This window comes from Nilaparvata lugens, chromosome 3 (genome assembly GCF_014356525.2).
Source record: "Nilaparvata lugens isolate BPH chromosome 3, ASM1435652v1, whole genome shotgun sequence".
NCBI classification, from domain to species: domain Eukaryota; kingdom Metazoa; phylum Arthropoda; class Insecta; order Hemiptera; family Delphacidae; genus Nilaparvata; species Nilaparvata lugens.
The window spans coordinates 40,975,268-40,999,468 of record NC_052506.1 but is presented as its reverse complement, the minus strand read 5'-3'; the positions used below and the strand labels follow the sequence as shown (position 1 = coordinate 40,999,468).

Below are 24,201 nucleotides of genomic sequence, written 5' to 3'. Positions count from 1 at the left end.
AATTTAATGCTCTATAATCTCGTAATTAGCACATTCTTTTTTCTTCAATTGTTGAAAAGTTATAAGACTTGAAAAAGCGAAAAATGGAAGAAAAACTGAGTTTTCGAAAATGCATCACTTTAGAACATAATGAATATCTCGAAAAGTATCAGATTTATCGAAAACCTCTACCAGACAAAACTTGTAGGAAATTTATTAAGCTTAATTTTTATGCAGGTTGATTATGTCAATATAACACATTGTTACCAAGATATAAGCATGTAAGTAATAAGTGGAAAATGCAACTTTCAAACCAACCTCATCCCTTCAGCACATGATGTAGGGGTTGGGATTATTGATATTTTCATCTCCAAACTAGTGTCAACAAAGCTGCATAGTCTAAAATTGAGTTCCAAGCATTCCCTCCAAATTTCATTGTCAACTGATCTATTGTTGCTGAACAGAAATTTTACTCTCAACACTAAAACTGCTGCAACAGTTGTAGGGAAATGCGTAAAATATTTGAAATATACATAAAATTGAAGATAATTGAATTTTCTTCATTTTGATGCTTCATCAGCTCATAATCAGCACGGATTTTTTTTCATCAATCGTTCAAAAATTATAAGGCCAGAAAGATGAAAAAATTTGAGGCAGAAGTGTTTTTTCAAAAAATGTCTCACCTTTAAGAGCGGATATCTCAGAAACTTCAAGAGATATGGAAAAAATGTAGAGAACAAAACTTGTTGGTAATGTTGTGAGCTTCAATTTTGTAGAGTACAAAAAATGTTTATAGGATGCATAGTTTCCGAGATATATGCGAAAAATGAAAAAAATGGTACTTTCAAATCACCTTTAGCACATGGGAAAGGGGTGAGGACTTTTGATATGTTAGTCCTCTTACTATCCTTAGAAGAGCTGTGGAGTTGAAAATTTTGTTCCAAAATTTTCCCTCCATACCTCTATTTGAGAATTCGTTGGCTGTACTTATTCCTCAATATTTTTATTTGTTTAAATGTAATTTCCAACTTGAACAGCTGATAACCTTCGGGCAAATTTTTAAGTAAACAATTATTGGACGGGATACCTCAGGTGGGGGGGGGGGGGTGGGCGGAGTTTGCCGATTTCGCCCAGGGCGGAAAAGTCCCTAGGGCCCGTACCTGAAGATATATTCAGCCTTCCATGCTATTTCAGGTTGGACGCTGACAGTGCCAATTAGGGGTTGGACTTCCATCACAACAGCACAGTGATCAGAAATCATTGGGTCCACCACAGTTGTTTTAAGTTCCCAGGAATCTAGGTTAGTTGCAATGTTATCCAGGACTGCTGTACCTCTGGTTGGCAGTGTAGAGCCCGTATTCTTGGAGTGGACATGTAAACCTGGAGCTTAGTTCGTTCTGGGTTTCAAGGTGAATATTGAAGTCACCACCTATAACAATTTTTTTGTTAAATCTAGATAGAAACTTCAGCAAGATCTCAAACTTCTCGAAAAATTGATCCAAACTACCATTAGGGGAACGATATACTGATACCACAATCATTGAGGGCTCAAGCAACTGTAAGGCAGCAATCTCCAGGACCAGTTCGTCACAAAATTTATTAACATCAATTGATTTATATTTCAGGCTCTTTTTTAAATATATTGCTGAACCACCGTTTGTATGGTGCTTCCTATAATAGGCGGCAGCTAGATTCAGGTTATTTAGGTCGCTCTAAAATTCTGATTCCTCCTCTTTCAGCCAATGCTCAGTTATGCAGAAAATGTCAGTATTAATCTCATCAAATAAAAATTCAAGAAGGTCGAGTTTTGTTCTAATACACTGAACATTCAATACAATGATGGTAACTTTACTTACATTCATGGTAACTTTATTCACATCCATGGTAACTTTGCTCTTTTTCATATTTGTATCAGTTTTGCTCCCTGAGGGCGTTTGAATAAAAAACGTCTTAAAGTAGCATACTTTGGCCATTTAGTGTTATCAAGGATAGTATCTTTATGATCAAAATCAACTCCAAGTTTGAAGCTACAATATGACACACTTTTGCTTTCTAGCAACTTTCTAACAAAATCAAGTCCAGGGAAGGTATCTGTCAAAAATGTTTTTACATTATTCTCAGTTGCACCCGCTTTTATCTTTCCAAGATGATACCAGGCTAGCTTGTCACATACTAGGCTATAATCCTGGCCATTGACTTGGGAGTTGTTTGAGCCAACCAGTAATGGTTTATCTTTAAAAGAGTAGGTTTGTTTGGTTTTTGATAATTTATTAGGGGATTTGTCATTTTTTTGGTATTTACTACCGACAGATTTGGCATAAGTCTTATTTTTACCACGTCCATTTCTGATTGTAACAGTTTTCCACTCATCTTCTCTTATAATACAGTCCTTAATTGCAATATCATCACAGAATGCATCTGTTAAGTCACACTTGGCACTAACTTCGTCAATGTTTAAAATTTCAAAGGATGTACTTTTATTTTGTCCACTAATGATGGAAAGTCAATACTAGATGTTGAAGGAGGAAAATCTCCGTTGTTCTCATGGTTACTATTTGATAAAGTTTTTTGTGAATTAGTGAGATGTCTATTCACAGTTTTAGTTGTTTGCATGCCAAGTAAAGAATTATTTTTATCACTTACCAGTTTTGGCTTCGTGAGTTTGAGATTTCGATCCTTACCTTCCACTATGTCAAGTCTTCTACTTAGTTGTAGTGAATTTTCACTCAATTTCGTGAGTTCATCTAGCACAATATTCAGGTTTCCATCGTTTACAAGATTTTTATTGTAGTTCAAAGTAGGGTTCGACTTGGTTAGAGCTGTAGGTTGAACATGTTCAGACAGAGATGATTTTTCTGAATAACCTAGATTTCTTAATAAAACTTTAATTTTCTCTAACAATTTAACATTTCCAAGGTTTATTACATTAATATTATTTGCAATTTCGTCGAGTTTTACATTTACATCCACAAAATCTTTTACTCCGAATTCAACACTTCGAACACGTTTTAACCTTACTTCACAGCTTTTGCAGTGCCACATTGAAAGTTCGCCTAATTCTGTAATTTTTCCTAAATTTTCCGATGAAATGTTCACGCATGACGTATGAAACCAGTTTTCACAAAATACATCACACATGATTGCATCGTCGTTATTTTTTATGATATTTTTACAGAGCCCACAAAAAGTCTTACTTCCTTCAACCGCCATCTTGATCCTTGTGCTTAGTTCTTTTGTGAAATTCTGGGTTTGAAACAAGTTTTATTGCGCTCTGATTGTCAATATTAATTACAGTTGGATCACTACATTTATATCCTAAATCATTCAAAAGTTTTGAATCCATACAGCTTCTTTGGTTGCTGCAGAAGCTGCAATGTATTCTGCTTCAGTAGTATTGATATAGGCAATAGAAATCTCTTTGGATTCAAACTTTTCTCTAATAAAGTGATAACGCACATCAATGTGCTTAGTTCTTTTGTGAAATTCTGGGTTTGAAACAAGTTTCATTGCACTCTGATTGTCAATATTAATTACAGTTGGATCACTAAATTTATACTATCCTAAATCATTCAAAAGTTTTCGAATCCATACAGCTTCTTTGGTTGCTGCAGAAGCTGCAATGTATTCTGCTTCAGTAGTACTGAGACTAACAGTGTCTTGGCGTTTTGAACACCATGTAACAGGGCCATTACTCAATTTGAAAATATATCCAGTGGTCGATCTTCGAGTATCGAGATCACCAGCATAATCAGAATCCGAAAAACCTTCCAACTTCAAATCACTCCCACTGCTGCTATACATTATTCCAAAATCTTTAGTATTTTTCAAGTATCTCATTATTCTCTTTACTGCTTGCCAGTGACTGCTGTTGTATTTATTCAAAAATCTACTAGTTATACTAACAGCATATGCAATATCTGGCCTAGAAACCATTGCTAAGAATAAAAGAGAACCTACAGCCTCCCTACAAGGAATTGTATCAATGGTTTCGTTTTCATTAGATTTTATTAGATTTACATTTGGGTCAGCAGGTACACTCAAAGGATTTGCATCAATCATGTTGAATCGATTAATTATTTTGTCAATGTAGGTACTTTGATGGATATGGATAGTTTTATTCAATTTGTCATGGATCATTTCCATTCCAACCAAATAATCTGGTTTTAAGACTGCTGCTTTGAAAGTTGTACACAAAGTATGCATAAATTCATCAATAATGCGTTTTGAACTGCCCAATACTAGGTAGTCCATCATCTACATAGAGAGCTAAATATAATTTGTCATTATTGAAAGTACCATAATAAACACAAGGATCAGCATTAGTTTTGACTAATTTGAATTTTTGTAAGAAAGAATCAAAAGATACATTCCAACATCTTGAAGCCTGTCTTAGACCATACAGTGACTTATTCAACTTACAAATCAGCGTTTCATCATATACGGTATTTCTAGTCCTTCAGGTATTTTCATGTAAATGTCATAGTCTAATTTACCATTTAAAAATGCTGTTTTTATATCAAATTGTGCAATTTCGAAATTTTCATTAACAGCAATAGCTAACAATATTCTAATTGAATCATAGCGAACTACAGGAGAAAAAATCTCTTGATAGTCTTCACCAGCTTTCTGGGAAAATCCTTTTGCACATAATCTTGCTTTGAAACGGGGGTCATTGGATTCTTGTGATTTTTTTATTTTGAATACCCATTTACAGTTAATAGTCTTTTTATTATCAGGTAGAGTGACAATATCCCATGTTTTATTTTCTTCATGAGCTTGCAGCTCTTCAGTAATAGCTATTTTCCATTTTTCAGAATTTACATCACAAATAGCTTGATTATAAGTTTTAGGTTCCTCATAATAAGTTAAACAAAGCTCGAATCTAGCAGGTGGTTTAATCGTATTTCTGTTTCTAAAATTGTATTCATTGGAAGTTCCTGAATTACAAATATTAGGAGTGGGAACTGTTTCACTATCATTTTCATTATTATTGAAACCTACATTTTCTTCAGCATCATTTACAATGTCAAGATTTTCATTCAAATTTTCATTTACATTTTCAGGATTTACATGCACAGGTTCAAACTCATTCAAATCATGATCAATGAATATTTGATTTTCTTGATTTACATTAACAGGATTAGCATTTTCATTGAATACATCATCTCTAGAAATTTTCAACTTATTAGTTCTCAAATCAAAAAGCCTGTAGTTATTTGAATCTTTTTCATACCCTACAAAAATCATTTTCGTAGATTTTGCATCCCATTCAGTTCTGAACTGTTTGGGAACATGAGCATATGCCTCACATCCAAATATTTTCATGTGAGTTAGCTGGGGTTTCTTATTATACCAATTTTCATCAGCTGTAGTGTCAATTTGTGAACAGGGAATTCTATTCAAAATATAAACAGCAGTATTGATGGCCTCAGCCCACAATTTTCTGGGAAAATTCTTGGCAATGAGCATAGACCTAGCGCTTTCAACTATTGTCCTAATCTCTCTTTCAGACCTACCATTCTGCTGGGGTGTGTAGGGAGCAGAAGTTTGTAACTGGATACCTCTAGATGAAAGATAATTTTTCATAGCAGAATTAGTGTATTCTGTACCATTGTCAGATCGAATTATTTTTATTCTCTGATTAAATTTATTATAGATCATAGCTTCATATTCTTTGAAAACTTCAGAAGTGTCACTTTTATTTTTCAAGAAGTATACATGACGAAAACTTGACTTTTCATCCTAAAATAAAAGAAAATATTTTGCACCTCCTACAGAAGTTTCAGTCATTGGACCGCAAATGTCAGTGTGTATCATTTCACCAGGTTTAATACTTTTATCATGTTGAATGGCCTTGAATGGTAGTTTGGATTGTTTCCCGTACAGACATGGTTCACATACAAATCTATCAACATTAATTAATTTTACATTGAGAATCAAATCATTCTTTGCAGCATTTTTAATTGAGTTACAGTTAATATGACCTAAACGTGCATGCCAAAGTTTTAGATTTTCAGATGAAGCAACATTCAATTCATTTGTTTGTACTTTAAATAATAGTCTGAAAAGATTATTACTTTGTTTAAACCAGTAGCAACTAATTTTGAATCTGTATCAAAAATGTCAATTTTATTGGAATGAAATTTTAGTTCAAGACCTTTCTCAGTACAAGTACCAATTGAAAATAGATTTTTGCATAAAGTAGGGATGTATAAAACATTTTCCAATTTACCATCTAGCCATTCATTATTAAACAATCTTTTAATGTAAATAGTACCTTTGCCTTTAATTTCACAAGTTGAATCATTACCCAACCTAACTGATTCAGAATTACATTCAGTGAATTCATGAAACCATTCACGACGAAAACTCATATGCTGTGAAGCTCCACTATCAGAAAGCCATATTTCATTTGAATCTAGATTCATCAGATTAGTGTGAGCATTATCATGAACTACATTGAAAGCTTGAAGATTTGACTTACCATTTTCAGTATCTTTCTTAACATTAGAATCTTTTTGTTTCTTATAACAATTTCTGGCAATATGCCCCATTTTTCCACAGTAATGACACTTGAAATTTTTGTTTGGTTTATTTGTTTGTTTACCTTGATTATGTTTCTTAAAAGGATACTTTTGATGAAGGCTTGTCGTAAATGTGCCAGCTACATCTTCAGTGGTCGTCATCCTGCTTTCTTCTTTGATCAGTCGTTCAGTCAGATATTGTATGGTTTGTTTGATCTCATCGACGCTGTCCCTAGCTATTATAAAGCCATTGTACTTTGCCGGAAGACTTCCTAGTATTTTCGCCATTATCATAGTGTCAGATACGTTTTCACCAATGTCTTTCAGTTGTCGAGCCAGGTTTTCAATTTTCGTTATGTGTTGCACTACAGTGTCACCGAGAGTCATTTTGTATTCATGGAATTTAGTCATCATACACAGTTTGTTTGCAGCACTCTTTTGTTCTTGGATAGCACTCAATTTAGTCCACATTTAAGCGGCGGTTATACACAAGTTAGAAATTGTTCTAGCTGTTAATATTCCATCGAGGATGATAAGATGAACATAGCTTTAGCATTTTGTTTTTTCCATGTAGACAATTCAGTTCCAGCAGTTTTTGGCTTACCATCACTGCCATTCACGATCTCCAGAAGACCATTTTCCACGAAAATAGAGTTCATCTGGAATTTCCACAAGTGAAAGTTTTCAGCGTTAAATTTTTTTGATGTTTTGACGATCAGCTTCAGCCATTTTTGTTCAAGAATCAGAACTTGTGGAACAAATACTTGTAAGCACTTGGAGAATGAATTACTAACCTTTCAGAGTTTAAGTCAATACCGTAGACAAATCATCAGTCAAAATCATCAGTCACAATTAGAATAAACTCAACAATGTTGGTATCTCAATAGTTTCAGAATTGAACAATCGTAGCATTCTTCAATCTCATACACGAAACAGCATAGCACATCCGTTACTTTACTGACTTTCACTGGGCTTTGCTGGGCCCATAACTTTTTGAATAAAAACTGCAATATTGAAGAAAATATCTATTTTATTTAGACAAATTGAACACTTCATGATAGGTATGCAAAAAGAATGTAAGAATGTAATAATGGAAAATACATAATTCAGCCACACAACAGGGAAAATCAGGCATCGGCCATTGCATCAACACAGAGAGTTGTGATCATAGAGCAACCAACGATACATTATACATAGATACAAATTCGAGCGAAGCGAGCCTGACGGCTAGTCTGATCTAAAGTAACCAAATTATAGTAAGATTCACATAAATGTGTCAGCATTGTTTGAATGGGGAGCATTGATGCTATTAATGAGGAATACTGACAGTCAACGAACTGTTATGCATATTCTCCAATATTTTTAGAACAAACAATCAATGTTTGGGAAGAATTGATTCATGGGAAAAGCGCCTTACTTCTATGGAAGATATTTTTACATTAGGAAAAGCAACAACAGCTATTTGGCTGTTCTAAAAACCCCTTTCTTTCGCCCAAGTTAAATTTTGGTCGAATTTCCTCATTCTTTGCAAATAGATTCCACTTCTGAAGTTTTGAAAATACCCTCCATATATCATACTGAATTACTAAAATTTCATCGAAATTATTTCAACAGTTCTCGCGATATGTCAAACAAAATTAGTCTTGATAGAATAGGATAAATTTATTGATAGAAGCAACTCCAGTCATGAAAGTTTGTTCTATGAAAAATTAAAATTATCTATACTCCAAGGTATAGATAGCTCCGGTTGAAGCAGCAGTGCCCAATCAATTTTGTTCTCGATAAATGCATTTTAATTAGTTCTTCAACTTGGTGCCAACCTACTGAAGTCATCTCAACTTAATACCAACCTGACAAAATAATTAATTTAGTTGCCAGTTAACAACTGTTTTGAAGAGTTACTATTTCTAGATTATAGTTCTATAGTAACATAATGATATGGACATTTCAATTATAATTATTAAGAGATTGGGAGAAGAAGAATATACATGCTAAAAGACGAACTTTACACACTTATGGTAAGCGCACACAGATCGTCATCAGACGGACTGCACGCATCGGACGATTAGATTTGATGCATTGTTTTCAATTGGATTGCTCATACCTATATGATGCGGATAAGTATTGTGATGAATCTTTCAAATAGATCTCATGAGAAGAGAGAAAAATTGTGATTACCTTTTAAAATGAAAGAATTTGCTAAAGGAATAGTTAGTGACCGAGCGATAAAGCTTACTTATCAGTAACTGTATATTAGATAAGAGTACCGTTCTGTACTGAATATTTTCTAGAAATTATTCAATAAAATTATAATTATTCTGCAAATAAAGCACGAATTATTTATGAATTGCTCATTGAATTTTGAGGTTACACTTTGTTTACTGCCGATCAGATGTTTAAAGCAGTTCGAACACAGCTGACTGATTCAAAGTATTGTCAAATGTCATGCCAGTTTCATGCAAGGTATAATATCATTCCTAAAAATTATAAAACTATCAATAAAGGACCAAGAATTTCGAATAAAAAATAAAATGTTGTATTATTGTTGAAATTATTTATTATTTAAGAAATTATATTATATGTCAGGTCTTATTGTAACTAACTAGGTCATAGCATGAAATTATATTATTGATAAAGACAGCAGAAATTAATTATAACAGTCTCAAACATAATAAGAATTGTATAAGAATATTAATTTATTAATTATTACTTCAACTGAACCACATGGTAATTAAATCTCTTTGGCAAGCCTAAGCCAATCATAGTGCATAGAAATAGCACCAAAAAGGTGATCGTTTGAAAACAACATATGTTAATCTACTATCAGACAACAAACCTGCCTTATCATATACGCTAGCACATATGCATTGTATAAGAGGAACTATGTCGAGGAGCTTAAGCAGTTTTAAGAATTATATAAACTGAGTTATTATTGTAATTAAAGGAATTATATTCTCTTGCTTGCCACTGACGTCATGTCTACGTCACAATCGTTCTACCAATGGCAAATTTTTATGCAAATTTACTACACCGAGATTCTCAGAAGAAAGGTCTAGCCAAGAAGCTGAGAGAAAAAGACTTCACTTCCCTTTTGAAATCCTCACCGTTCAGATCTCTTTATAGTTACCAAGACCTATTCGTAAAAAATTCTTGTTCGATTTTATATGTTTTATTTGTGAGCCAATATTTTAGGCTATTCTATTTGTTATTCGTAAATCTATGTTCAGCAATCGATAAATTAAAAGTTTAAAGTTAAATTATCCCTTAATTAATTTGGTGAAGGAGATATTTAAATTAAAATTCCCCACGTGCTGAAACCGAAGCCTGGACCCGCTGCCGATCAAACGATTTTTGATCTAAAGAAGAAAACCACGACCGCCAAGGAATTTCACGTGAGTTATAAGTTTAAAGGGGCCCCAATCTACGCTTCGAAAATATTACAGTGCAGAAAACATAAATTTTTTCTTCGTTAAATTATTGGCCACGCCGACAAGCGCTTTAGCATTTAAGAGCCTAGAATTTATTCATATAGAATTTCTAAGAATTTGTAGTTGATTAGCTATCCTCCGCTGCCAGAACCACGACCCCGAACAATTTTAAAAAACATTTTTTATTCATTCTTCACTATTTTTTCGAAACTGTTAAATTTTATCAATTGTAAAATTCTGTCGAATCACGCATGGTATCATGCAAGTACAAGAAAATTGCTAATCATTTTTGTTAATGTTAAACCACTTTCAATCTGTAAATTATATTCTGAATCTGAACTGTGAGATCATATATTTTATTATAATATATTACAATTTTGTTAATTCGTTTTCTGAGTTCAATTATTTCTTAAGCCTGTCAATTATTGTGTCTGATACGTTCTATATCATCAAGAACCGATCGAATACGATCATTGGAATAATTGAATTAAGCTGGATATTGGAACAGGTCTAAGTGGATGTAGCGAGTGGGGTCAGATCGAGATATTTATTCTTTGTCCTTACCTGCTCATATATCAGCTTTTATCTGTTACCAACCTCGACTTAGGAGCGAATACATCAGTTGTACAGCAGATGCAGCCAGAGATCCTATAATTTCCTACAATAGAGCTTAAAACCCGACAAGACTCTGTTCTCAAAATATATTCCGAACGATATTTGGTTCAAATACCGTATCTTAATCCTTCGGAACTTATTAGAGACGCAGTCCCGTAAATTATCTACATCGGGATTTTTGCTCGACCTGTATGATTCTGTATGCTCATTCTTCACAGGTAATAATTTTAAGATATCCGTCTTCAGTGTTTAGCGATCGCTACACTGCTTATAAAAATTTCATCACTATACAATCTGTCATTAGAAGAATCAAGGGTGAGCGAGCGTTTAGGCCTCCCGCGATTCCGACAATTGTATTGAATCTTGTAGTGAATCAATCAGTCTGGTGTACACTCAGCGTCCACGCACGCAGTTACAAAATTTATAACCCCAACACCGTTGATTTAGTACAAGATTCACTCTACATGTGTGAAGCCTTCAAACCACGCTTTACATGATTTGCCGGCCCAACGTGAGGCATTTAGATACAGCACCACATGATTTGGCAAATCTCTCTACATGTGTGAGGCGAGTAAAAAAAACGCACTACATGATTTGGCGCCCAACATGGGGCATTTAGATACAACACTACATGATTTGGCAAATCTCTCTACATATGTGAGGCGAGTAAATACAGCACCACATGATTTGGCGCCCAACGTGGGGGGCATTGAAGAGGTGGATAATCGACTACGAGGATTATTTAGTTGCTCAGTATACTATAGCGCTGACAACGGGAAAATTTTTGAAAAATTCATGGTTGTGAATTTCTTCAAATTTTATATTAACTGTTCACTGTTATAAAAAATAATCAGACGTACCATACTCAATTTTTGAACAGAAAAGAAATTTATCGATTGATGAATTTTTTAGAGAAAGAATCGAACTCAGAATTTCATTATTGTGTTATTCGAAAATTGGTCATATTATAAGTCATAGGTATAAGAAATACCATAAGAGAAGTCATATTATTTTAAGAATATTAGGTCTATATTAAAACAATTTATAAAAAATTTACGGAAAAGAGGGTTGAAGTTATCTACATTTTTTAAAATTTTTAAAGCATAAAGAGGGAAGTAAAATTAAATCACGGATATATTGTGGAATAATTCAAGCAGAACATTGCTGCTTTTATATAAAATTTTGCGAAGAATACTAGCCCTATATAGGCCTATAATTGCGGCAAGAAATTATAAGAGTAAAATATTTATAATAATAATAATAATAAATTATAAGAGGCGTACCTGTATTACCGCATAAATGTCCATTGTGTATCCTGTATGTATTATCATTTTATGTTAACGATATTGCTGATTTGATTCACTTCATCACTGAACACATTGTTGAATCACACTTTTGTATTTCTTCATTCAACGAATTTTTTACACTATTTCAACTTGTGGTCATTCATTTGTAATCTTGCACATAACCCCACATATTTGCGATCGTTTCACTGCACTCGCATCATTGTATCATCCAATAAATTATGGAAGAACCACCTCGCATCCTGGAGACCGTATCGGCGACCTCAAGGACGGAAGATATCGCGCGGGAGAAACGCCCATGCACCGCCGTTCCAGAGGTCCAGACGTCTGTACCTCATACTACAGAATCCCCACCGCTGACCAAAGACCACACACCCATCTCGCTATGTTGGACAGACATCATCCTGAAAGCATTAAATGATGCACATGAAGAAATCACACGATCAAATGAAGAATTAAAGAAGGAAATCCAAGAAGTAAAGGAAGAAAAGAAACAAATAAATGAAACACTAAACAATATGATTACAGACACCAAACAAGCAAATGAAGAATTAAGGAAAGCAAGTAAAGAACTACACAAAGGACACAAACAAGCAAGAGAAGAATTAAAGAAGGAAATCAAACAGTGGAGGAAAGCAAGTGAACAAGGTTTTGAGAAACTGGATCAACAGTTGGAGGAAGCAGTGGAAAGAAGCAGGATGTTAGGATGGCAAATCAAGGAGAAAAGTCAGACAATTAGAATCAATATTGGACCAGAGACTGAACCCATGCATGCGAAAGCAGACACACTCGAAGGAGAGATCATAAAACAGGCAAGCAAACGTGACACATGTATGAAAGACCAACATACCGAGAATATTAGGACTGAGATCGCACCACACCCCGCAGAACGCCAGGAGGAAACGGACGACATCACCAGCCAAGCTGAAGACGTCATCCATGGCATTGAGGGACAGCCCATACCACCGCGCGCCGGACATCAGGAATCCAAAGACATTGCCCACCAAGTTGAAGAGCAGCCCGGACCGCCGACCGCCCACATCATCGTCCATCCACCGCGAACAGCACCTGAAACATGTGAAACCAATACTCGTGAAGATCGCCCACTAAACAATAGAAATGAAACGGAAACCCACAACAAATCGAAATCACAATTGAAAGTAAAAACCTACAAAACAAAACAACATACAAGCAAAATAGTAGTTCAACAGAAAAGAAGAAGCATTAATAGAGTTCATTTACACCGCCGTCATATAAGGCTGAAATCCCACATCAAACATTGTACCAACATGCAAGAAAAAAGAAAAATAGTCTCAGGAAGAATCTATTTACACCGCAGTCATGTCCGGTTAAAATCAAGCAGACTGTACACCAGCATGCAGGAAAGAAAAAGATTATTTGAAAAAACCCACAGACACCACTGGCATGTCAGGTTTAAAAATATCAAACTGCATGTTACAGGCCGACAAATAGGAAATACATTTGTAAGAAATGATCTACACCACAGGCACATTCGTTTTAAACCAAGTTTGATAAAATGGATAGTCAAAAATTGGAATTGGACCTTGAATAATACCGAAATCTACAAAAAAATTCTACTTAAAAATTTACCAACCTAATCAAGCCATCCGCCTCATGTCATAGTCATCACAGGAAAAATCGCCTAGTACCATCCGCACAACTGAAAAACAGAAACAAGAGTTATATTATCAACAGAAAATATTTGTAAATTAGAAATCAGATGAAGTTAGTGGTGAATAGGAGGAAAGAAAATAAACAAAGTTTATTTGAAAAAATGTGTAAATCTAACCTCGAAATACAGAATCGATAGAAAAATCTATTCAGAGCCAAAGCCTGTTTGATAATTTTCTTTGTCACACCAACCAATGTGTGCGAGATCATAGAGTCAATTTTAATGGAATCAAAGCAATATCGTTATTAATTATTGTAACCTATTATTTAATGTGAAATTATAAGTAAAAAACGCAACCAAAAATATATATTTATGTTAAATTGCACGAAATGCGCATGTTCTATGTTATATAAATGTATCTCTAAAAAGCTTAAAAGAAAATGAAATTCTTACCTTCAAATGTGAAAATTTATTATTGTTGCATCAAAGGATCATGAATTGTAATTCAAATTGATAAATATAATCTTGAAAACATAGTATTAGTAACCAGCATTGATAAAAATCGAAAATCACTTCAAGTGTAACCCTGTTTGTACACAATGTACTAAGCGTAAAAAAGAAATTGCTCGAATCAAGCGGTAGACAATTGTCAAGTCACCGAAGTTAATCACATTCTCACCCAATTTATGTAAAAGCCAGGACAAAGAGTCGAAACTTGTAATAACCATGAAAAATGATGAAAATCTATATTTGTTGCAAATACTGTTTGAATCCTAAGAGGATAATATGTTGAATTTTGTATATTTGTTATAGTTATGGGTCTGCTCATAAGCCACCCGTGAATGGAAGTTGTGGAGTTGTTTTAATGAAGGGTCCAAAGAGACCTCATTAATTATTGTATTTCGATTGTATCCAATGGAAGGAACAATCAATTATTTATTTTCTCGTAGCCAAAAGTGCACGATATATCGTTTTAGTGTTAAGTGTGGAGTTTTTGTAGAAGTAAGGAGATGAAATGGTGTATTCATCACAATATCGGATTTTTCAAATAGTCATTGTTTCGACTCGTCTCCCAATTACCTATTTAAAATATCCTGGGGGCTTTTGTGTGATGAATCTTTCAAATAGATCTCATGAGAAGAGAGAAAAATTGTGATTACCTTTTAAAATGAAAGAATTTGCTAAAGGAATAGTTAGCGACCGAGCGATAAAGCTTACTTATCAGTAACTGTATATTAGATAAGAGTACCGTTCTGTACTGAATATTTTCTAGAAAATTATTCAATAAAATTATAATTATTCTGCAAATAAAGCACGAATTATTTATGAATTGCTCATTGAATTTTGAGGTTACACTTTGTTTACTGCCGATCAGATGTTTAAAGCAGTTCGAACACAGCTGACTGATTCAAAGTATTGTCAAATGTCATGCCAGTTTCATGCAAGGTATAATATCATTCCTAAAAATTATAAAACTATCAATAAAGGACCAAGAATTTCGAATAAAAAATAAAATGTTGTATTATTGTTGAAATTATTTATTATTTAAGAAATTATATTATATGTCAGGTCTTATTGTAACTAACTAGGTCATAGCATGAAATTATATTATTGATAAAGACAGCAGAAATTAATTATAACAGTCTCAAACATAATAAGAATTGTATAAGAATATTAATTTATTAATTATTACTTCAACTGAACCACATGGTAATTAAATCTCTTTGGCAAGCCTAAGCCAATCATAGTGCATAGAAATAGCACCAAAAAGGTGATCGTTTGAAAACAACATATGTTAATCTACTATCAGACAACAAACCTGCCTTATCATATACGCTAGCACATATGCATTGTATAAGAGGAACTATGTCGAGGAGCTTAAGCAGTTTTAAGAATTATATAAACTGAGTTATTATTGTAATTAAAGGAATTATATTCTCTTGCTTGCCACTGACGTCATGTCTACGTCACAATCGTTCTACCAATGGCAAATTTTTATGCAAATTTACTACACAGAGATTCTCAGAAGAAAGGTCTAGCCAAGAAGCTGAGAGAAAAAGACTTCACTTCCCTTTTGAAATCCTCACCGTTCAGATCTCTTTATAGTTACCAAGACCTATTCGTAAAAAATTCTTGTTCGATTTTATATGTTTTATTTGTGAGCCAATATTTTAGGCTATTCTATTTGTTATTCGTAAATCTTTGTTCAGCAATCGATAAATTAAAAGTTTAAAGTTAAATTATCCCTTAATTAATTAGGTGAAGGAGATATTTAAATTAAAATTCCCCACGTGCTGAAACCGAAGCCTGGACCCACTGCCGATCAAACGATTTTTGATCTAAAGAAGAAAACCACGACCGCCAAGGAATTTCACGTGAGTTATAAGTTTAAAGGGGCCCCAATCTACGCTTCGAAAATATTACAGTGCAGAAAACATAAATTTTTTCTTCGTTAAATTATTGGCCACGCCGACAAGCGCTTTAGCATTTAAGAGCCTAGAATTTATTCATATAGAATTTCTAAGAATTTGTAGTTGATTAGCTATCCTCCGCTGCCAGAACCACGACCCCGAACAATTTTAAAAAACATTTTTTATTCATTCTTCACTATTTTTTCAAAACTGTTAAATTTTATCAATTGTAAAATTCTGTCGAATCACGCATGGTATCATGCAAGTACAAGAAAATTGCTAATCATTTTTGTTAATGTTAAACCACTTTCAATCTGTAAATTATATTCTGAATCTGCACTGTGAGATCATATATTTTATTATAATATATTTCAATTTTGTTAATTCGTTTTCTGAGTTCAATTATTTCTTAAGCCTGTCAATTATTGTGTCTGATACGTTCTATATCATCAAGAACCGATCGAATACGATCATTGGAATAATTGAATTAAGCTGGATATTGGAACAGGTCTAAGTGGATGTAGCGAGTGGGGTCAGATCGAGATATTTATTCTTTGTCCTTACCTGCTCATATATCAGCTTTTATCTGTTACCAACCTCGACTTAGGAGCGAATACATCAATTGTACAGCAGATGCAGCCAGAGATCCTATAATTTCCTACAATAGAGCTTAAAACCCGACAAGACTCTGTTCTCGAAATATATTCCGAACGATATTTGGTTCAAATACCGTATCTTAATCCTTCGGAACTTATTAGAGACGCAGTCCCGTAAATTATCTACATCGGGATTTTTGCTCGACCTGTATGATTTTGTATGCTCATTCTTCACAGGTAATAATTTTAAGATATCCGTCTTCAGTGTTTAGCGATCGCTACACTGCTTATAAAAATTCACTGCTTAAAAGAAACTTCTCATGAGATCTATTTGAAAGATTCATCACAATACTTATCCGCATCATATAGGTATGAGCAATCCAATTGAAAACAATGCATCAAATCTAATCGTCCGATGCGTGCAGTCCGTCCGATGACGATCTGTGTGCGCTTACCATAAGTGTGTAAAGTTCGTCTTTTAGCATGTATATTCTTCTTCTCCCAATCTCTTAATAATTATAATTGAAATGTCCATATCATTATGTTACTATAGAACTATAATCTAGAAATAGTAACTCTTCAAAACAGTTGTTAACTGGCAACTAAATTAATTATTTTGTCAGGTTGGTATTAAGTTGAGATGACTTCAGTAGGTTGGCACCAAGTTGAAGAACTAATTAAAATGCATTTATCGAGAACAAAATTGATTGGGCACTGCTGCTTCAATCGGAGCTATCTACCTTGGAGTATAGATAATTTTAATTTTTCATAAAACAAACTTTCATGACTGGAGTTGCTTCTATCAATAAATTTATCCTATTCTATCAAGACTAATTTTGTTTGACATATCGCGAGAACTGTTGAAATAATTTCGATGAAATTTTAGTAATTCAGTATGATATATGGAGGGTATTTTTAAAACTTCAGAAGTGGAATCTATTTGCAAAGAATGAGGAAATTCGACCAAAATTTAACTTGGGCGAAAGAAAGGGGTTTTTAGAACAGCCAAATAGCTGTTGTTGCTTTTCCTAATGTAAAAATATCTTCCATAGAAGTAAGGCGCTTTTCCCATGAATCAATTCTTCCCAAACATTGATTGTTTGTTCTAAAAATATTGGAGAATATGCATAACAGTTCGTTGACTGTCAGTATTCCTCATTAATAGCATCAATGCTCCCCATTCAAACAATGCTGACACATTTATGTGAATCTTACTATAATTTGGTTACTTTAGATCAGACTAGCCGTCAGGCTCGCTTCGCTCGAATTTGTATCTATGTATAATGTATCGTTGGTTGCTCTATGATCACAACTCTCTGTGTTGATGCAATGGCCGATGCCTGATTTTCCCTGTTGTGTGGCTGAATTATGTATTTTCCATTATTACATTCTTACATTCTTTTTGCATACCTATCATGAAGTGTTCAATTTGTCTAAATAAAATAGATATTTTCTTCAATATTGCAGTTTTTATTCAAAAAGTTATGGGCCCAGCAAAGCCCAGTGAAAGTCAGTAAAGTAACGGATGTGCTATGCTGTTTCGTGTATGAGATTGAAGAATGCTACGATTGTTCAATTCTGAAACTATTGTGATATCAACATTGTTGAGTTTATTCTAATTGTGACTGATGATTTTGACTGATGATTTGTCTACGGTATTGACTTAAACTCTGAAAGGTTAGTAATTCATTCTCCAAGTGCTTACAAGTATTTGTTCCACAAGTTCTGATTCTTGAACAAAAATGGCTGAAGCTGATCGTCAAAACATCAAAAAAATTTAACGCTGAAAACTTTCACTTGTGGAAATTCCAGATGAACTCTATTTTCGTGGAAAATGGACTTCTGGAGATCGTGAATGGCAGTGATGGTAAGCCAAAAACTGCTGGAACTGAATTGTCTACATGGAAAAAACAAAATGCTAAAGCTATGTTCATCTTATCATCCTCGATGGAATATTAACAGCTAGAACAATTTCTAACTTGTGTATAACCGCCGCTGAAATGTGGACTAAATTGAGTGCTATCCAAGAACAAAAGAGTGCTGCAAACAAACTGTGTATGATGACTAAATTCCATGAATACAAAATGACTCTCGGTGACACTGTAGTGCAACACATAACGAAAATTGAAAACCTGGCTCGACAACTGAAAGACATTGGTGAAAACGTATCTGACACTATGATAATGGCGAAAATACTAGGAAGTCTTCCGGCAAAGTTCAATGGATTTATAACAGCTAGGGACAGCGTCGATGAGATCAAACAAACCATACAATATCTGACTGAACGACTAATAATTCAGTAAGATATATGGAGGGTATTTTTAAAACTTCAGAAGTGTCCGTTGTGGAATCTATTTGCAAAGAATGAGGAAATTTGGCCAAAATATAACCTGGGCGAAAGAAAGGGGTTATTTATTAGACGGCCAAATAGCTGTTGTTGCTTTTCCTAATGTAAAAACATCTTCCATAGAAGTAAGACGCTTTTCTCATGAATCAATATTATTCCCAAACATTGATTGTTTGTTCTAAAAATATTAGAGAATATGCATAATATTTCGTTGACTGTCAGTATTCCTCATTAATAGCATCAATGCTCCCCATTAAAACAATGCTGACATATCGATTTGAATCTTACTATAATTTGGTTACTTTAGATCAGATGAAGATAATAATGTTGATGATCGCTACTGTTTCAATTTCAATCATGTTTGACATATTTTTGCAAACTGTTATTATTTTGTGAAATAAGCTCTCCCCCTCTTAGGGAGTACAACACCTTGTCGTTGGTGGAGGGGCTTGCGTCCTCCTGTGACCCAGAGAGCTATGCCGGCGGTAGTGTAACTACCAGCAGGGCCACCCAAGCCGGACAGGTCGAAGGGTAGGAGGCAGACAAAGAAGTACTCCAAAGAAGGCGTCATTGGGCTAATCCCCCACACGCTGGATAACCTCGGATTCAGAGAAGACTAACGAGCCTCGGAACAGGACCGGACTTAAGGAATAAAAAATGGAAATGCAATTTTATGAAATTTGGAAATGGAACGTTACGTCTATTGCTGGAAAGGAGTGTGAGGTGGTCGAGGAGATGGAGAAATATGGATTGAAATTGATGGGCATTAGTGAAGCCAAAAAGAAAGGATGTGGTGAGATGGCTTTAGATAAGGGATACACATTTCTATATTCAGGGGTGGAAATGAAAGCTAGAGCAAAGGAAGGAGTGGGCATTATACTAAGTGATGAGTGCCAAAGAAAAATGGTGAGCTGGACGGCAGTAAACTGTAGAATTATTTCTGCAGATTTAGAGTTTGCTGAAAGGGTGTCACTAATACAAATATATGCTCCCACAGATGACTCGGCTGAACTAGAGAAAGAGACATTTTACTCAGCCTTACAGGAAACAGTTGATAAGGCCCGACAGTATGCAAATCACATAATAATCATGGGTGACTGGAATGCGAGGGTAGGCAATGATATCACAATAGGACATGGATGCCTAGGAAAGCATGGAGCAGAGTCGGTACTGAATGGTAGTGGCAAGAGAATGCTGGAGTTCTGTGTGGATAACTATCTGTTAGTTGGAAATTTCTTCTTCCCCCATAAAAGTATCCATAAAATCACATTCGAATCACCCAACAGAGGAATCAAAAGTGCAATTGACTATTTTGTATACTCAAGGCACTTCAGATATGCGGTAACGGATGTGAGGGTGTACAGGAGTGCGGAGCTCAGTACAGAGCACAAACTATTGATTATGGACACACAAATTAGACCTCCAAAGAAGTATAAATCTGTCAAGTATGAGAAAATAAAGATAATGGAATTGAAGAAGGCAGAGAACAGAAGAGAATATCAAAGGCTGATAACTGAGGAGCTCTCGAGGAAGGAGGAAGAAATTGATGGAAGCTCAGAAGAAAATATTGAGAAGAGATGTTGCCTGCTGAAGAAGTCGCTGTTGAGAGTTTCAGAGGAAGTGTGTGGAAAGACAGTAGTGGGAGAGCATGTAAAAAGAACCAAGTGGTGGAACGATTTGGTGAAAGAGAAGGTTCGACTGAAGAAGTAGGCATGGAAAAAGTTTCTCAGAACTAAAAATGCAGATGATTGGACTGATTATGTACAAAGACGAAGAGAATCCAAACAAGAAGTAAGAAAGGCTAAGTTGGAGTCATGGGAGGAGTTTGGAAGGGAAATTGAGGAAAACAGTCAAGCAATGAGTAATAAATTTTGGCACACAGTTCGAGCCCTACGAGGAAAGTATGGAAAGCGTGTGAAAAGTGTGATTGATGAGGAGGGAAGGGTGAAATCAGAACTGAAAGATGTATTGCAGGTGTGGAGAAATTACTATGAAAAGGCATTTCAGGAGGAGGTAAGACCTATTGATGGTGCTAATGAAGAAGATCAAGTAGAAGAGCAAATGCAGATATCCTTTCAAGAAGTTCAAAATGCCATAGAGTGCATGAAATTGGGAAAAGCAGCTGGATATGATGGTATAACACCCGAACTCATTAAATATGGAGGGGGAAGAGTAGCTAACTGGATATGGAAGTTGTGTAAAGATGTCTGGCAGTATGCCAAAATTCCATCAGAATGGGAGAAAAATGTGATTGTTCCCATACATAAAAAAGGTAGTTCAGTTCAATGTGAGAAATACAGAGCCATATGCTTATCATCAGTAGTATTGAAGATCTATTCCCGGATACTAGAAAGACGACTTAGAGTAGAGGTGGAGGAGGGACTGGAGGAGGAACAGGCGGCGTTTAGAAGAGATCGTCAGACCAGTGATCATATATTTACTATCAGACAAGTCATGGACAAAAGACTGAGCCGCGCTGGTGACACCTACTTGGCCTTCCTGGATTTGAAAGCAGCATTTGATACTGTTCCTAGAGAGTACCTGTGGTCAGCCTTGAGGGAGGCGGGGGCATCTTATGAAATAATGAAAAGGATCAAGAGCCTGTACAAGAATGTAACCGGAGTTGTGAGAATAGGAGGTGCTGTGTCCGGAGAGTTTAAAATGGATAAAGGTGTCAAGCAGGGAGACAGCCTCAGCCCTCTGTTATTCATAGTGCTGATGGACCAAATATTGAAAATATGTAAAAGAAGAACAAGTAGAAGTAAAGTCGGAAATCATCAGCTCCGTCCTGTGTATGTTCAAGCACTTATCTATGCGGATGACATTGCATTGATATCAACAAACAAAAGAGACCTTCAGAATTCTGTCACGGAATGGTGTAGTGCAATAAGAGACAAGGGAATGATAGTAAATACAGATAAGAGTAAGGTAATGGTGATATATAAGATGCAGGGAAATGCAGAAATGGAAATAAAGTGGAATGGAAAATCTATGGAAAGAGTGAATAACTTTGAATATTTGGGAACGGTCATTTCCACAGATGGAAAGGTTGATGAAGAAATCAATAATAGGGTAAGGAAAGCTGACCAGGTATACTACCAAATAAGCAGGACACTACTTGGGAAAAGAGAGATAAGCCAGGGAACAAAAATGAAAATCTATCAAGCAGTTTTTAAGCCCATCCTAATGTATGGAACAGAATGCCTGACACTCCTAGATAAGCATGAAAGTAGAATTACCTCCTCAGAAATGAGATATTTAAGAAAAGTCGTTGGAAAGACAAGGAGAGACAGAGTGAGAAATGGAGTGATCAGAGATACTCTAAAGGAGGAAGAGCTGATAATTTCTGTCTAACGAAAAGCTTTAGGTTGGTATGGACATATCACACGAATGAGTGAGGAAAGAAAAGCAAGGATGGTAATGGAAGCAAGACCGGAGGGACGTCAAGGCAGGGGACGACCACGGATGGAATGGAGCGAGTATGTGGCGAGTATCGCGGCTGGAAAGGGAAAGACAATGACGGACGTTAGGAGGATGGCCCAGGATAGAGTGCAATATAAGAAATGGCTGGAGGCACCCGACTCTTAGCGGCATAAGGGGAAGGAAAAGAAGAAGAAGAAGAAATAAGCTCTCATTGAATGAAATCTTAATTATTGAAGTCAATTATATCAAAGAACACAATAGTGTAACATAGTTACACAATAGTGTAACTTATGCTATTGTTTCTCTATGATTAAATAAACTAAGAAAGCAATTGCTGTTTGAATATGTGTGTTTGTGGATATATGTATGTATGTCGAATGGATCTCGAAACGGCTCTAATGATTTCTATTAAATCAGGAATATAGTGGGTTTGCGACAAAAAACATTATTTTGGAACAGGTCTCAACTCTGGGAAAATTCGCTGAAGTTCCTTGAGAGAGGATTATTGGTCCCTCAAATAGCAGCTGATCATAAAAAAGTTTCCATAATCTGTTGAAAACGTGAGAGAGTGTGTGCAAATGAAAAAGATTACAATAGCTGTAGTTGAGTCAACAAATTTGGCGACCTAATTAATTTAAAACATTAGGTACAGTATTCATGGAACATCTGGAAGAATAGATTCAGAAAGTGACCGGATTATAGCAAAAGAGATTTAAAATCGATCTCTCCAAACATATGGTAGTTGAATGTGATGTTTATTGTAAGGTGATAGAAATAGAAATGCGACTGATTTCTTCAGCTTCTGTTGTATTGCTTCCTCTGTTGCTCTGTGTTGGTACGTAGCCATGGCATTGAGAGAGCCAGTTACACTGTCTGTTAATTCATTATCCGGACTAAATACCACGATAACCAATGAGGGAAGTCTTCTTTAAAAAAAGCCCTGCTCTGATTAATTCTCATAGAATTCAATCCTTATTGAAATTGAACAGGCTTTTGTGCTACTGGGCCTGATATTTTCATGTTTCATTATCAGCTAGAAACTGAATCGAAAAAAACATAATATTCCATCAGCTGCTCATATTTCCTTTCATGATGTCATTACATGACACATCAAGACAAACCTATTGATATTGATAGATCACAATACTAAAGTTGTCAATCCTATTATATTAAGAGAGCAATTTCTGTATATGGTTATATGGTTATGTATGTCCAACGGATCTCGAAAACAGCTCTAACGATTTTCACGAAATTTGGAACATAGTACTGTAGATTTATAATATAAAAATTCGATTGCACTAGGTCTCATCCCTGGGAAACTCGCTGAAGAACATGAAAAGGATAATAATTATTCATTCTTGGAGAAACAGATGATTATTTCGTCGTCTGTCGATAACAGAAGATGTGAGTGCCTGTGTAGGAGAGAGATAGAATTATGTCCAGCTGTTGAATCTAGAAATTTTAATCGACTTGATCAAAATAATCTGATTTGTTGACATGACATATCATCCTAAATTAGAGTATATCATGATTTACAAAGTTAATAATTATTTTACAGTTTTAAGTGATTAGTGAGTATTTTTTGTTATTCAATTTGGTCTGTAAACAATCTAAATCAGAACTTTTCTGTTTCCAAATGTGTGTATTAAAATTGGATCTGAATTCAAGTGTATGGAACATAACCTACTTTTTGGACTATTTATAGTGTATAAATCGAAATTCGGGGAAGAAACAGTTTTGGGCTGTGCCTGTTAGTCCTTCCCCAATCATTTTAAATAATTGTGTTCTGTTTATCAATAGATAAACAACAAGCGAAGCTCGGTGGCCCGATATTTTAGATAGAAATTGAATTGAGTCATATATTAGTTTACATCCAAATTTTCATCCCTAAGCTTTTGGTTTCAAACTAAGATCAAAGAAAGAAATCATATAATGGTAGTC

The 24,201-nt window shown here is 34.9% G+C and overlaps 2 protein-coding genes across 3 annotated transcripts in view; both read left to right on the top strand.

Moving 5' to 3' along the window:
* LOC120350428 overlaps positions 1–24,201 on the top strand; it is a 105,259-nt gene that overhangs the window by 3,031 nt on the left and 78,027 nt on the right. The gene's annotated exons all lie outside the window — the stretch shown is intronic.
* LOC111050505 (craniofacial development protein 2-like) lies at positions 19,495–20,547 on the top strand. The gene has a single exon (XM_022336842.2). It carries the CDS (start codon positions 19,495–19,497, stop codon positions 20,545–20,547), a length of 1,053 nt encoding a protein of 350 aa, XP_022192534.2.